Source organism: Phacochoerus africanus, chromosome 2 (genome assembly GCF_016906955.1).
Source record: "Phacochoerus africanus isolate WHEZ1 chromosome 2, ROS_Pafr_v1, whole genome shotgun sequence".
NCBI classification, from domain to species: Eukaryota; Metazoa; Chordata; class Mammalia; order Artiodactyla; family Suidae; genus Phacochoerus; species Phacochoerus africanus.
Genome location: NC_062545.1, coordinates 86,623,782 through 86,640,291, shown reverse-complemented (window position 1 = coordinate 86,640,291; position 16,510 = coordinate 86,623,782). Strand labels below are relative to the sequence as shown.

The window sequence follows — 16,510 nt, the reverse complement described above, 5'->3', positions numbered from 1 at the left end:
AGGGATGCCAATTCCAATACTGTTAGCAAATGTAGGGTTTATCTGGAAAGGACAGCCAGCAAGGCTAAGAGGTGGACAGAGTAAGCGCTACTCTTGTAACCTCTGGAGCAAACCACACTTTCTTGAGCTTCCAGATTCAAGTCAAAATTAATTTCCTTGTTTTGCTTAAGCTAGTCCTCTTTGGGTTTATGTGACTTAACCACTTAGAGAGTACTAATGTAAAACTCTTCCTAAAGTATTTTATTTCTTTGGACGGCTTGAGACTGTTGGATGCAGTCAGTCTATCACGTGTGTTATCAATCACTTACACATTACAACCTGTTAGTCTCGACTGTAAAATGGGAGAATTAAATGCCTTCTTTAGAAGATACTTTGTGAGAAGCCAATGAAAACACCAACTGCCACACAGAATTCAACGATACCACTTCATTTCCCCTTTTTCTCCATTATCTTCTCAAGATATCACCCACAGTTTAAGCATCAAATGGTTCTGAGTGTTTTTTCATGTGTCAACTCATTGAAGGTCTGCAAACCAGGAGGTATGAACTATCATTAGCCCCATCTTATACAGGGGAAAGGCAGGGAGGCTTTGTGTATCCTTGGATACACACATCCTGTTTGTACCCAAAGATGCACTCTTTGAGAGAGCAGGGATACAGTCAGTCACGTTATACAATCAAAGTCCTGGGTTTCTGGATTTCACAGTCTTTTTACTCTGAGGCCAACTCCCACCTCTCCTTATGTCACCAAACTTATCTTTAGAAAACTTTTCCAAAATGTAGCTGTAGATTAGGAAACAAGATCATCAATCATCCTGCATAGTTAGTGCTGAATAAAGGACAATTCTAAGTGCAGACCTCAGGGACAGGATACATTTTAGTACAGATGTTTTATGATGGTTAATTTGGAGGTTTGCTGTATCTTCCTCAAAGTATAGTGTCAATGTGTCTATATATACACACTTATGCTTGATTCTTTTTTCAATTATTCCCTAAAGGAAACTCTTAGCTGTGATAACAACAGCTGATGTTTACTGAGTGCTTATAATGCACTAGGCACCTGACAAAGCAGTACTCTAAGTACTGAATTTACTCCTCGCAGCCACCCTAAGAAGTATTAGGAAAGATCAGTAACAACTAAGGAAGCAAACACCACACAGGGAGTAGGTGGAAGGTGGAGGAGGGGGGTGGGCCTGGGTGCAGTCCATCTGCCGTGCTCCACCCACAACACAAGGGCAGGGTCCTACCTCCTGCACCAACATAGTGCCCGGGCACCCCCAGGAAGCACTCAAACAAAGGGTTAATGAATGAATACATGACATGCTCTTTCTGAAAAAGAGAGTTCCTTCAAATCGTACAAAAGGGGACTTTAATGTTAAAGGGGCGTTTATTGCGTAAAAAGGAAAAAGTTCCAAAGCAGATCCTTTCTTGACAATTTATGGTAACTTCTTTAATCCTAAAAAAAGAAATCCTCATGGTCACTGTAATACCTATTTCCCTTTTCTTTTCACCAGGCAGACTTGCAGGCTCTACTTAATTGACACCCAACCAGGAATACCAGAAATTTACTATGTCTGAATATGAGATGGAGAGGAGGATATGAAAAACAGTGAGTCAGCCATGAAATAAGTTTATGATTCAATCAAATCCTCCTTACCCCAACTTTTTACATTATAAGCAATATATGCCATATTGATAGCTATTAAGGGTAAAAGGATTAATTAAAACGATAATTACCTGATAAGACTAAGCACACTAACCTGATTTAGGGCAAATTCACCTATTTCAACTAAAAATACCGAACCAAAAAAAAAAAAAAAAAGATGAATAATGACATAAAAACCCTGTAGGTCCTATTTCCACTGTGATGTGACTTAAGGTATCATTCAAATAAAGAGTCACAGTGTGTTTTACAATTTTATTAGTAAGAGTTCTGAGTACAAATAAATTTCACTTGACATTTAGAAAAAAAGTTATTCACTAAGGTTTGTCACAAAGAAAAGCCTGTTCTGTACATTTTAATCTCCAATTAAAGCTTAACACCATAATGCTTCTAGGTCTACAACTGAATTTTAGGTTTATTTTAATAATTATGTCTGATTGCAACTGATTAGAGACTAGAAAACATCAGGTAGAAAACAGCAAGAGACTAATTAAAATGACCTGAATATAAAGCTTTACTTTTTTGAAAAAGCCTTTAAAACCAAAAACCTAAAAATAAGAATACTTTGGGCGCAGCATGAACAAAATTAATATCACATAATTTATCAGAAACTGCATTACAATAATATTGTAGTTTATATATAAGAATGATTTACAACATACAAAATGCTTGTTAATATCAGTCATAAAAAAATCTATTTAAAAAATTTAATATAGTTTAGGAGTCAATTCAGCAGCAGATTCAGTTCCCAAAAAGTAAGAGGAACACAATTTCGAAGATGCTAGGTGGCACATCTTTTAATTAAAGACCTAACCACATAAGTATTGTCAAATAATTATGAAATTATATTCAATAAGCACTTACAAGAACTCAAGATAAAACGTTAACTCTAGTTCCCTCATCGGTATGTATGCTTGGCATCAAAAATCTATGAGCAAATACGTGGTAAATTTTTGAAAACAACAGGTCACTTTAGTATAAGTGTCAATCAACATTTATTTACTCTTCCCTTGACACACTATTCCCACTATTCTTCATCTGAGAGTTTTCTCCTTGGTTGGTGGTATATATTACTGCTTCTCAAAGACCAGTCATGCCCAGCATGACTCAAGGTCATCAATTCCTTTGCAGCTGAAGTGAGCTACAAAGAGCAAAGACTAAATGCTTTTCAACAGAACACACTCTTCCCCCTATTCTGCGAGGCAGGAGCCCCATCTTACACAGCACTTTTAACTGAGGGTGATTTAAAATCAGTCCTGAAAGTCCAATATATCACGTTACTGCTGTCTCTTTGGTTTGACAGGAAGTTCACATCTTAAAAAGACATATTAAAATTTCTAAGTTACATTACTCTGGAAACTTGTGTTGAAAAATCTTGCAAAACTGGAATGAAACGTCTTCTATTCTTTGTATTTGGTATGAAATCTCACATCCAGTCACTGAGATACTAAAAATGTAAGGGGTCAAGGAGAGGAATTAGTGATTACACTGTACCCAAGCCTCTGGGAGCCGTGACAGGCAACTGTCCATGCAAACAGACAAACGTCTACTGTGTGTCAGCACAGCTGTGGGTAAGTGATTTAAATTGGGAAGGAGCAGCATCTAAGTGTGGTCACTTCCAGAGGAGTGGTAAATCACAATGCTGTCACCGCTTCCTCCTTCGAAGCAGCTCAGCCTTGCTGTGCACAGAGGGACCCCCAGCCCTAGTCAGAGGGCAGGGCTCCCGGCACCATTCCCTGCCTCTCGGGAGCTATGCCCTGATTGGAGCCTCTCACTCTTACTTTCCATTCTGCAATCATCAGGAAGACTGGATTTAATTCAGTGAGGACAGGACCAAAAATAAACAGGGATAAAGCAGAAAATGAACATGGACGCCAATGGAGTGAAACTCCCCCATCGCTAATCTAAGAGGTAAAACCTATTTGTAAATAAAAAGTCAAAACCAAGTAAGATAAATCTTTACTTTTGGTCTCAATCAAAAGAACCTCTTGCATTCTTGGAAAACTAGTTATGTGGTGTGATATGATCTTCTACTTCTTATTTCCACTGTATTCATACATTAAAAATTATTTAACAAGGACTTTTTAATATTAAAACGTCTAAATGTTTAATAATAAATACTGTATTAAAATACTTTAATATTTACAATTGGAAAAAACATATATTCTAGTCAGTCATCTCAGTGCTACTTCTTCAATTTCATCTTCTACAGAATCAACTGCTTTTACCGCTGGTTTATGGTTTGCATGTTTTAACCGGTGTCTATTCGGATTAAAACTTCTCCCTTCGCTGAGGAAAAAGCTGTCATCATCATCATCATGTTCCCTACCCCTGCTGCTTTTATCCCCAGGGAGAAAATCTGGAGGGTCCAAATCTCCTTTGGGGGCAGCCAGAGAATTTGGGTCACTGCTTTTAGAGGAAATGCTGCTGAGGCCACTGGTACCAAATAGCTGTTCCATGAGATTGGCTTTTTTCTCTTTTCTTGTGATTAAATCTACACTGTCTTTACTAACTTTCTCTATATTGTTTCTTTGGAAATCCAAAAGGCCACTTTTTTGGCTAAGTGGATTTGACTTCCCTGATGTTTTTGCAAACGAAGGCACATAGCTACCAAATGCAAGTTCATCCGCAGAGGCTGGGCTGCTGATGTCTCCTGGATTCGGACCATCTCCTTTTGCAGCTAAAAGACCAATGTCTTGCAAATGATGCCCATTAGATGTCTCGGAGGATTCAGAGAACATGTATGTTCTGGAGTTTCTCTCTCGGGAGTGCAGTTTTGATTCCAAATGGGGAAGCAATGGCAGAGAAGGATATTTTAGATTCTGAGAATCTTGGAGCTCTCTATTGATTTCATTCAGTTTAGCAAGTAGCATTTCTCTCTTCAGCCTTTCTTCTTCCTCTTCTTCCAGTTTATCCATATTCTGAATTTGGTACATTTCCATTTGATATCTTCCAGTTTCCAACACTGGCTTTTGTTCTCTCTCCAACAAAGCTGTCTTTTCCTTTTGCTTTTTAGCAAGTTCTTCTCTTTCCCACTCTGTTTGAAATCAAATTTTTAAAATTGCATTTTATAGTAGTCAATATTTTTAAATTAAAAACTCTACTCTCATCTTTTACAAAACAGTAATCTTTAATTTCTGTATGATCAGTACAGTAAGGGTGGACACCATAAGCTTCATTTTTATACTTGATATTCTGGGTTTCAAAAAATTTATACATATTTAAGATTCACATTTATAGAAAAATTTTGTTCTTCAATTTAGTGGTGAGAAAGAAGGTTCCCTTGCCTCATTTTTACATCTAGTATTTCCTATACACTGAATGAAGGTGCTGGGATGGAAGAAGCAAAGACTTTTATCCTTTTTTTTTTTTTTTTAGGCCCACACCTGTGGCATATGGAAATTCCCAGGCTAGGGGTTGAATTGGAGCTGCAGCTGCCAGCCTACACCACAGCTCATGGAAATGCCAGATCCTTAACCCACTGAGCGAGACCAGGGATCAAACCCATATCCTTATGGATGTTTGTCAGGTTCATTACCACTGAGCCACGATGGGAACTCCCTCCCCTGAGACTTTTATCTTAAAAAGAAACCGAAGCTCTGTACGTCATAACCTGAGGACGACACATAGGACACAACACCTATGTAGTATTCAGACAGGAGACGCAATAACCTCAATCTAATTAAAACGTCAGATAAACCCCGAATAAGAAACAATCTATTTAAAAATATGAGTCTGTGTTCTTCAAAATGTTAATCTCAAAAAATATTTTTAAGACTGAGAAGCTGTTCTAGATTAAAGGAGACTGAAAAGATATTAGAACTAAATGCAATCATGATCCCATCCTAGAGGGAAGATACTACTATAAAGGGCAATATTTTATCAACCAACAAAAACTGGAATGTGGATGGCAGATTAGAGAAATGTGCTATATCAAAGTTAAATTTCCTGAAGCTGAAAACTAGACTGGCATAATCAAAGAGAATGTCCTTATTTGGAGAAATACATATGAAAGTATTTTAGAGTATGGGTATGAAGTATGCAACTTACTCTTAAATGATTCTTTAGTCATTAGTGCCACTTTGCTAAAATTTTGAAAGGATTTCTAAATGAAAAGGTTAAAAATATAAAAATATCTAAGAACACTACTACACATTTAATAACTTCAGTAAATGACATATATTCTGACATCAGGTTGTTCTACACTGACTCCAGGGGTAAAATATCAGTCAAAATGACAAAGTGATAGTCCTCTGTTACTTTATTCCCTTTCCTGTTGTGTTATCAGAACTGACCACATTACCTAATTTTCTATTCTATATTTTAACATATGGAAGCATTTCCCTTTGTGCGTTAGCCAATAGTGATATAAATATGGGTTCTATTTCAACTGCTATATTGTTTTAAATACACACACAATACACACAAATTTAAACAACAATTAGGTCATGATTTTACATTCCATTAACTTTAAGGGAGGAAAAAAGTATTCCTCTGAAGATAACTGATATATAACTAAGAACATGCATGCAAAGGATTAGAGTGTGGGATCCTTCCCATTTATACCTTTACGACACTTTATCCAAACGGAAATGAACTTCATTTCCAATATCTGAAACTATGTGAGTTGGTTCACTAAACTAGCACACTGGTGGATGAATATGTTAAAGATTTATTTTATATACTAAAACCAAAGAAAAATTATAGGAATATATTCAAGGCTTCACAACTCACTAATTTTATTTATTTATTTATTTTTTTGTCTTTTTAGGGCTGTACCTGCGGCATATGGAGGTTCCCAGGCTAGGGGTCTAATAAGAGCTATAGCTGCCAGCCTACGCCACAGCCACAGCAATGTCAGATCTGAGCCACGTCTGCGACCTACACCACAGCTCATGGCAACACTGGATCCTTAAGCCACTAAGCGAGGCCAAGGATTGAACCTGCAACCTCATGCATGGTTCCTAGTCGGATTTGTTTTCACTGAGCCATGACGGGAACTCCCAATTCATTAATTTTAATGTTTGGGCTCATCTATAAACTAGAGCGTTTCAAGGTCAAACCAATAAAATAGGGTTGCCTTTCAGTTATCTCTACATCAAGCTTCAGTTAATACACAAGGAATTTTCCCCCTTTCATCTGAGTCCTATTTCATCTGAATTTCCTGAAGGTAAACTTGTCTTTTTCCCCAAGCCCCAAATAATAACTGACGCCTTTATTCTTTTTCTTTCCTTAGTAAGTTCATTCAAATGTTTGTGACTCTTGATAGACTCCCCTCACCTGAATCACTCTTTTTGTTCTGTATAATCAATTCACTGTTCAGCTAGAAAATATCAAGGGAATCTAGCCCTTTCGTTCCCAAGGAATGCTGACTCATCATCACTCACTTAAACAAATTCTTTCTTACCATCCTCCAGCTTCTCAACCTCCTGTTTCACAATGCGGAGTCCTTGATCTTTAACAAATTTGTCTTCTCTTTCCACAACTGGGTTTAGAATCCCTGCTTCTTCATGATCATTTCCCTTTTGAGATTTCCGATCCTATTACACAATTTTTGAAAAAATGCACGTTCACATGCAGGAAAAGGGAGGAAGCAATTTAAAGAGCAAAGATTTATGCCCCATTAATACCAACTAAGTTAGATATTCAATTTCTTAGCAAGACACAATTACCCACCTTTTGAAATATTTTCAAAAGCACACAGGTTATTGTCTTACTTTAGTTAAAGTTTTTAAAGAGGCATTTGGAAGACATATCAGAACCAATATAATGGAAGCAAAACCATTATGTAAAACTTTGAAGAGACAAGTATCTGAAGCATCCTTGCTTTGTACATTTCACAACAAAATCTGATGAATTAAGTTAACCAGAAAAGGTTATTAATAACCTATTAAAAGCCGAGTGACACAGTGTTGAACTATAACACCCTCAGTGACAATTGCAGTGAATCTTTTGAGTTTATACTATGTCCAAAGCCTTCAACTAATAAATCTTATATTTAAATCAATTTTTTTAAAAGCTTAAAATTTGTTTCTTATGGTCCCTTTCACATGTGTATGTGTAATTTTCTTAATAAAAGTAAAATTTATCATTAGTGGACTGGTAGAGTCCATTTTCCCCTTTTTCCTTTGAGTTAGGGGGTGCTGCCCAACTGGAAACCACCTCTGCTAGCCTCCCTTGCAGCTAGACAGACCAGTGGGGTATGAGTGGAAGTACATATGCAACTTCTGGTCACATTTATAAAAACAAAAGCTGCTTGCTTTCCACTTCCGCATTCCTCCTTCTCCCAGGTGTGGTAAGCCAATTCCAACCACAAAGATGATATTACACTCTTTATGATTGAAGAACGACAAGACAGAGAATGATCAGAGTGACTACTATGGAACAAAGAAGTCTGCCTATCCTGGACTACTGAGTGACCTTCAGTATATTACCAGAGAAAGAAACTTGTATCCTGCTTGAGCCACTGTATTCTGGGTCTCTTTACTTTTTTTTTTTTTTTCTTGTCTGTCTTTTTAGGGCCGCACCCAGGGCATATGGAGGTTCCCAGGCTAGGGGTCGAATCGGAGCTGTAGCCGCCAGCCTACACCAGGGCCATAGCAACATGGGATCCGAGCCGTGCATGTGACCTACACCACAGTTCACAGCAATGCTGGATCCTTAACCCACTGAGGGAGGCCAGGAATTGAACCTGCATCCTAACAGATGCCAGTCAGGTTCGTTAACCACTGAGCCACAAGGGGAACTCCTGGGTCTCTTTTTAATAGCAACAGCCTCTACTTTAACACAGCTCCCCCATTTGCCGAGACCCTTTAAAGAGTCAGGATTAGTCTTAAGAGCTCTATAAACTCCATGATTAGTTATTTCCACAACCCTAAAGTGTAATGCACCCATTTTATAGATTAGGAAACTGAAGCTCCAAGAAGTCACACAAGTCACTAAAATGTCAGAACCATAATTTAACTAAAAAGCAGTGCTAACTCCAGAGCCATATCATTTCTCCCTATATCACACTGCTGCTGCTTCTGATGAAGCTTGTAATACAAAGGGCAATTTTTTTTCTACTCTTCTAAAATTAAGAATTACGTTGCTATTCCACACTTTACCTTTAAAAAAACCAAGTTAACATGACCTAGTCTTAATGATACATAAATACAGGAAGAAACACACTTAGCAGACACAGTTAACTTACCCAAATTGTAAACCAAAAATGAAGAAACAAAAAACTAGAGTACAATGGGAAGCAATTAAGCCCATCCTTTCTGTTTATACCACAGGAAGAGATCTAAGGATCACTGGGATATTTACAAGGCACAAAAACATGGGATTATATGAAATATACAGAATTCCTCATACTTTATTTTCTTTAGAGTTTCAACTGTAAACACTAAAGATAAAACCCTCTTAGAGGAAAGGACCTTCCAGTACTGAGTCTTTTTAAATGAAGATCCAACATATCCCCCTGAATTCCACTCTAATTTGAATGTTCCAAAGTCTGATTCCACTGCAATTACTTTGCTCAACATTCAGTTAACCTACAAAATTCTCTTGTAAAGGAGGCCAAAAAAATTCATATAGTCAAATTCTAACAAATCATTTGAAAGCTACTATAACTTGCTATTAAACATTAAAGCAAGAAGGGTTTTTAGAGACTATCTGGTAGGAGATATAAAAGGTAAGAAACTTAGACATTTTTTTCTTCTTCTTCCTCCAATCCAGAAAGTACAACCAACCTTTCTGAAAGCATCTGAAAGATGCAATGTTAACTAAGAGTCAATCCAAAGGAGTTTAATAAAATGCACAGATGTTATCTCTTTCTCTGTAAAAGGTGAGTTGCATATTTATACAGCGACACTAGCCTCATTGCTGAAATTTTTAAAAGTTTGATATTGGGTATTTAGGAATAATTTCAAACCTAGAGTTTAGTACCTCATCATATTGCTAAACTCACCAAAGAAAGACGTTCAGGTTCTTCCCATTTGTTTTCATAACACATAACTGTCTGTGGTGTTATAGGATATTCCTTCAGCTCCAAGTCTTCACTGGTTTGTACTCCTTTTGTACACTGGTTTGTAATATCACTCTGGCATGCAGCTACCATGAAAATTATAAAAGAATTTTTCTAATCGTATTGAACAGTGCTAAGACATATGGAATTCACCCTCTAACTGAGATAACACACGTTTCTCAGCTCCATGACTACTCACTATTACTATTTTTACTTCTAGGATTTACTAGCAATTTTTGATTTGAGGACAATGGTGAGGGATAAATTCTATTAAAGTTTTACAAAGTTTATGTTTTTAACTTTTAATATTCCAGAGACGAAGTTATACTTTTGTTTTTTAAAAAAAGCATATGCATAAAAATAATAAAATATTTATGAGTGAAATGAAATTACAGCTGGGATTTGTTTCAAAATACTCTAGAAAAAATGTGGAGAAAAATAGATAAAATTAGTAAAATATTTAACTGTTAAAGATAAGTTATATACATAAATAAAGGTTTATTATATACTATAATCTCTATTTAGGGTATGCTTATGTTTTCATAAAAATTTTAAATATAAGTTATAATAAGAAAAAATTTTTAAATTAGGAAAAACGTAATTTTAATGACCTTGGAGGAAAAAACTGAGAAAGTGAAAAGATTTCTGAAAAGTACCTAAAAGGACATTAAAATTTATTTCAATATATTTTTTCTTTTATCTTCCTTCTACTTCAAAATTAATTTATTATTAAAAACAATATGTTTTTCAACAATAAAAACTACTATACCATTTTTTCTTGATGTAAGTTCTTTTTCTTTCTTTGGAGAAGACTTTGGAAGACGATTAGAATAAATGTTTTTAATGTCCAACTCTCTCTCCTTTTCCTGAAAAAAACCCCAATACAATTAAGAATGTAGAGTCTCAATTTAAAATAAAGCAAAATCCCTCACCTTGTCAAGTGGTATTTTTCTCACCAAACTGGAATATATGTAAGTTCGGCTTCCCTTTGTAACTACCAACTACAGAAAGGATGGTCTTTAGGACATTTAGGTTAGAGTAGAACGATGATTTTCCTTAAAAATCCAAAAGGCACTGGCAGTAAAGAACAAATGAGGCAAAATTCATTCTCTACCCACTCTCATATGACAGGTAGTACTGTCTTCAACTGACTTCTAGGTTTACTCACAGAGGCAAATCATTTAGTTTGCAACTCTCAAATGTGGGCTCCAAATTAACAACAGTGAGTTAAAAATTAGACTACTTTTTCAAACACAAGTGTTCTTGACCATTTTGTAGCTATGGATTTTCTCTGAGAATCTGATTAACAAAATGAAAATTCTATGCAAGTTAATGCATAAACAATTTTTCACAAAATTTCAACCCATCAATGACCTCTGGATAGAATTAAGAACACCAACTTTAACAAAATTAAATAATTTGAAAGCATCTTCTAACAATGTGAAAATGAAGAGCATTATTTGGAACTTCAAAAATCATCAATCATGGGATCATTGAAGGAAGAACAATAGATTATCCAACTGTGCAACTCAGAAAAACTCTAGGTCACATAACTTCCTTCCAGGATTTTATAACTTTCTCCAGTTACGTCATTCCTATTAGTGTATCTAATGTCTCATTTTTGGCTATAAGTGATTATATTAACAAATATTTTTCTTTACAAATGTTAAATATTCAAATTTTGTAAATGATATTGTACCAGAGGTCCAAATATAAATAAGTATTTTAAAATGTGACTTTTCATCTAAAATATATTGAAGGGAGAAATGATGCAATTTAAAATAAAGTGCTTACCTTTAGTTTGTGATAGAGTTGTTGTAGTTCCTTTTGAAGAACTTTATTTTCATCATAAGCCTCATATGCCCTTTTCCTTTCAGCAAGCAACTGTCGTTGGAAACTGTTAGTACTTAGCTCAAGGTTTCTTGATAGTTCCTATGTATATAAAGATAAAAAATAGTACATAAAAAAATAATTCAGAAAGTTCCCATGTGGTGCAGCAGGTTAAGGATCCAGCATTGCCACAGCTATGGTACAGGTCACAACTGCAGTGCGGGTTTGATCACAGGTGCAGCCAAAAAAAAAAAAAAAAGAATTCAGTGAACAGTAAAATACTGCATTTAGTGTCCAAATGGTATTTTTAGTGGTACTGAACAAGACATACAAATCAGGTTGGGCTTAGTGTTGGTAAGTATAAAATAAAATAGGATGTAGATTTACCTACAGTTCAGTAACATACTTAGCCTATTATTCCTTTCTTTGTTTTTAGCAATGGATTCATAGATAAATTCTTAAGCATCTGCATGAAGAGTCATTTAAGTTGAGAGCAAGAGACAGCCAAAGGATGTGATGAGAAACACTGGGGGAAGTCACTGTCTGGGAAATGGGAATTATTGTGTGGGCAAATGGATACTGAGACAGCTATGTAAAATTACACAGCACTATTCAAGGTGCAGAGATTATCATTCCAGTTTTTACTTATTTTGGCTCTAAAGATACAAGTAAGGTCAATGTGAAAGGATGGATGATATTCTAAGCAAACAGACACCAAAAGAAGGTTGGTATAACCATACTTATATGAAATGAAATAGACTTCAAGCCAAAAAGAGTAACAAAAGGCAAAGAGGCTCATTAGATAATGACAAACGGACAATAAATCAATAAGATATAACAGATGCAAACTATTGCACTGGAATGGATGTGCAATGAGATCCCACTGTATAGCACTGGGAACTGTATCTAGTCACTTGTGATGGAGCATAATGAAGGATAATGTGAGAAAAAAGACCATGTATATATATATATGTGTGACTAGGTCACTTTGCTGTACAGTAGAAATCTGACAACACTGTAAACCAACTGTAAAGGAAAAAATAAAAATAACTAAAAAAATGAAGATATGTAACAATCATAATACAAAGATATATAACAATCATAATACATACACTTCCCAATACCTAAGCACTAAAACATATTAAGCAAATATTAATAGATCTCAAGGGAGAAATCAACAATATAATAGCAGGGGACCCCAGTTCGACACTATCAGCAATAGAAAGACTGTCCAGATAGAAAATCAACAGGGAAATTTTGGAACCACATTTTAGAACAAATGCACTTAATAGAAATAGAGCAAACACTGCACCCAAGAGCAGCAGGATACACATTCTTGTCAAGTACACTTGGAGCATTCTCCAAGATGGATTATGCTGATGACAAAACAAATCTTAGTAAATTTAAGAAGAGTAAATCATACCAATTTATCTTTTCTGACTACAGTGGTATAAAAAATAGAAATCAACAAGAGGGAAGTGAAAAGACTTATAAACATGTGGAAATTAAACAACACACTTCTAAACAACATTAGGTTAAAAAAGAAATCAAAAGGGAAATTAAAAAATTATCTTGCAACAAGTAAAAATGGAAACACAACATACAAAATATTGAGGGGGTGCAATAAAAACAAAGTTTAGAGCACTAATGCATATATTAAGAAATAAGAAAGATCTCAAATAAACACCTCAAGAAATTTGAAAGAAAAAAAATAAATTAAGCCCAAAGTTAGCAGAAGGAAGGGAATAATAAAGATCAAAGTGGAAATAAATGAAAAAGAAACCAGGAAAAAAAAAAAGAACAGAAAGAATCAATGAAATTAAGCTGGTTCTTCGAACAGAAAAACAAAGGTGACAAACCTTTACTTAGACTAAGGAAAAAAGAGAGAAGACTTAAATAAAATTAGAAATGAAAGAGAAGAGCTTACAGCTGATACTACAGAAACACAAGGAATTATAAGCCATTACAATGAACAATTATATGCCAAAAAATTATATAACCTAGAAGAAATGGATACATTTATAGAAACACACAACCTACCAAGCCTGAATCAAGAAGAAACAGGAAACCTAAACAGATTAAAAATGAGTAAAGAGATTCAATCAGTAATCAAAAATTTCTCAACATGGAAGAGAGGAGATCAATATGTCAAAGTAAGAGAACATGGAGCTCGCCTCCCCCCACATACACATCAAAAATACATCTACAGGAGTTCCCGTCATGGCACAGTAGTTAACGAATCCGACTAGGAACCATGAGATTGCGGGTTCGACCCCTGGTTTTGCTCAGTGGGTTAAGGATCCAGCGTTGCTGTGAGCTGTGGTGTAGGTGGCACACGCGGCTCAAATCCCGCTTTGCTGTGGCTCTGGTGTAGGCCAGAGGCTACAGCTCTGATTAGAACCCTAGCCTGGGAACCTCCGTATGCCGCGGGAAGCAGCCCTAGAAAAGACAAAAGACAAAACAAAACAAAAGAAAGAACATCTACAGGTAGAACAATTCTCACTGAAAACTGGAAACAGGATTGTACAACCTAGGCTATGAGGAAGACACATAGGTAATCAGATAGGAATGGAAGAAAGGGGATTGGGCAGGGATTTGTGCTGCTAGGAGGGAACTCGGAGGAAATGAGAAATTGCACAGGTGAACACATGCCTGGAGAGTGAGTAGGTCAAGCCACAGACTGGGTGTCCCAGTCCTGGGGACCTATGTGGAGGAGATAAGCCTCCTTGGCTGTTTGGAGGACCCTGGTGCAGACAGAAAGGCTGGAGAAGCCCAGACTCCAATCATGAGGATCACTGGCAGGGTGGAAAGAGGTCCACTCTAGCAGCTGCTGAGTCTCCCACAATTGCATCACTCAGGGCCCCAGCTCAAGCTGAATGAACACTCCAGCCCTGCTCACCCCATGCAATCATTCAGCAGTGGTTCTAAGATAGCCAGGACCAGGGTAAAGATTCAAACTTTGGGCAAGAGAGACAACCCAGTCCCAGGGCAGAGGCTGGGTAGACTGAAGTAGATATTATCAGCACTTATTTAAGTGACACCAAAGCAGGTCAGATATCTGATAGCAGCCATTCCACCACACCTCAACACCCTGACCCCCAAACACAGATAAACCACACAGGCTGCACCCCCCCCCCATGGAACATGGTGGAAGCTGGGAATAGTAACCAACTCTGAGGGAAAAAAAAGGGGTCTTGCCCCTGAAGTAGGGCTGGGAGAGGTCTGCTTTAGTGGCTTCTGGGTTTCCCATGACCATCTCACTGTGAGCCCCAGCCAAAGCCAAGCAAATGCTCTGGCCCTGTTCAGTCCACATCACAGTGCAGCACTGGATCTGAGACAGCCATGACCAGGGAAAAGACTTGACCATGGGTTGCACTTGAAAAGAGCCACAGACACCTATACAAGAAGTGCACTGGATCTCTATATGTGAACAGGCCACATTTGCTTCAGCACTCCCCTATTCTGGGGGCAAAGGCCCTGGTTCTGGGAGAGAGAAATACACACACTTAAAGGGAACAGAGGTATTTTAATCTTGACACTCAGGGCTTCTGCTTCAGCAACTTGAAAACTGATCCCACCCCTGACAGGGAGGTGACAGCCACAGAGCAGAAAGGAAGTTCTGTTTTACACCAAGAGTGAGCTCTAGCCGCACCACCTCCAGCTGCAACCACTACCAAGGTGAAAGCTGCCAGAACAACTTCAGGAAAGATGTGGCTGGCATCTACATCAAATCCAGCCCTCCTACCAAAGGCACTGTGCAAATGCTGTCTGCACAGGGATGCTCCCAAATAAGAACACTCTTTTATGACCATTATAGGTTAACTGTTTCACCAAAGTTCATAGAAACAGAAAAAAATAAAGTATAAATGAAGAGGCAAAGGAACCACTCTCAATTGAAAGAGCAAGAGAAAAACCCTGAAAAAATAATGAAACCAAAATAAATAACAAAGTAATTCAAAATGTGGTAATAAAAAGGTTAACTGAGTTAGCTAAAAGAATTGATCTAAACACTGAAAATCTTAACAAAGAACTAGAAAATATAAAAAAAAGACCCCATCAGAAATGAAGAATTCAACAGGTAAAATAAAAAACACACTAGAATGAATGAATAGCAGACTAAGTGATACAGAAAACCACAAAACTGACCTGGAAGATATAATAATGGTAATCACCAAATCAGAACAGCAAAAAGAAAAACAAACTTTAAAAGATGAATGTGGAATTCCCATCGTGGACAGCAGAAACAAATCCAACTAGGAACCATGAGGTTGTGGGTTCTATCCCTGGCCTCCCTCAGGGGGTTAAGGATCCGGCATTGCCATGAGTTGTGGTGTAGGTCGCAGATGTGGCTCGGATCTGGTGTTGCTGTGGCTCTGGCATAGGCTGGCAGCAACAGCTCCAATTAGACCCCTAGCCTAGGAACCTCCATATGCCAAGGGTGCAGCCATAAAGGGACAAAAGACCAAAAAAAAAAAGATGAATGCAATCTAAGAGATCTCTCCAATAATTTTCAGCATTCCAATATTCACATTATAGGGGTTCCAAAAGGAGAGCAAGAGAGAGAAAAGGATCCAAAAATATATTTGAACAAATTATAGATGAAACTTTCCAAATGAAGGAGGAAATCGACATCCAGACACAGGAAGCACAGAAGGTCCCGAAAAAAATGAACTGAAAGATATCAACACCAAGACATATAATTAAAATGGGAGAAGTTAAAGAGAGAATTCTAAAGGCAGCAAGAGAACCACAGTTATACATAAAGGAATCTCCATAATGTTATCAGCCTATTTCTCTGCAGAAACTTTGTAATCCAGATGGGAGTGGCATTATATATTTTAAATGTTGAAAGGGAAGAAACTTGCAAGCCAGGATCCTCTGTCCAACAAGGTTATCATTTAGAATAGAAGGAGAGCTAATTAACTTCTCAGACACACAAAAACTAAAAGAATTTAGTTTTACTAAACCTACCCTAAAGGAAATGTTGAAGGGTCTTCTTTAAATTTAAAA

General features: G+C 36.9%; 1 protein-coding gene across 1 annotated transcript in view; it reads right to left on the bottom strand.

Moving 5' to 3' along the window:
- Positions 1 to 1,938: 1,938 nt before the first annotated feature.
- LCA5 (lebercilin LCA5) overlaps positions 1,939 to 16,510 on the bottom strand; it is a 56,789-nt gene continuing 42,217 nt past the window's right edge. The window contains exons 3-7 of the mRNA XM_047763418.1: positions 11,465 to 11,602; positions 10,440 to 10,536; positions 9,614 to 9,756; positions 7,070 to 7,202; positions 1,939 to 4,699 (exon numbers count right to left, since the gene is read on the bottom strand). Of these exons, the coding sequence (XP_047619374.1) occupies positions 3,837 to 4,699; positions 7,070 to 7,202; positions 9,614 to 9,756; positions 10,440 to 10,536; positions 11,465 to 11,602 (1,374 nt within the window). The 3' untranslated portion in view covers positions 1,939 to 3,836. The remainder of the gene's footprint in view (positions 4,700 to 7,069; positions 7,203 to 9,613; positions 9,757 to 10,439; positions 10,537 to 11,464; positions 11,603 to 16,510) is intronic.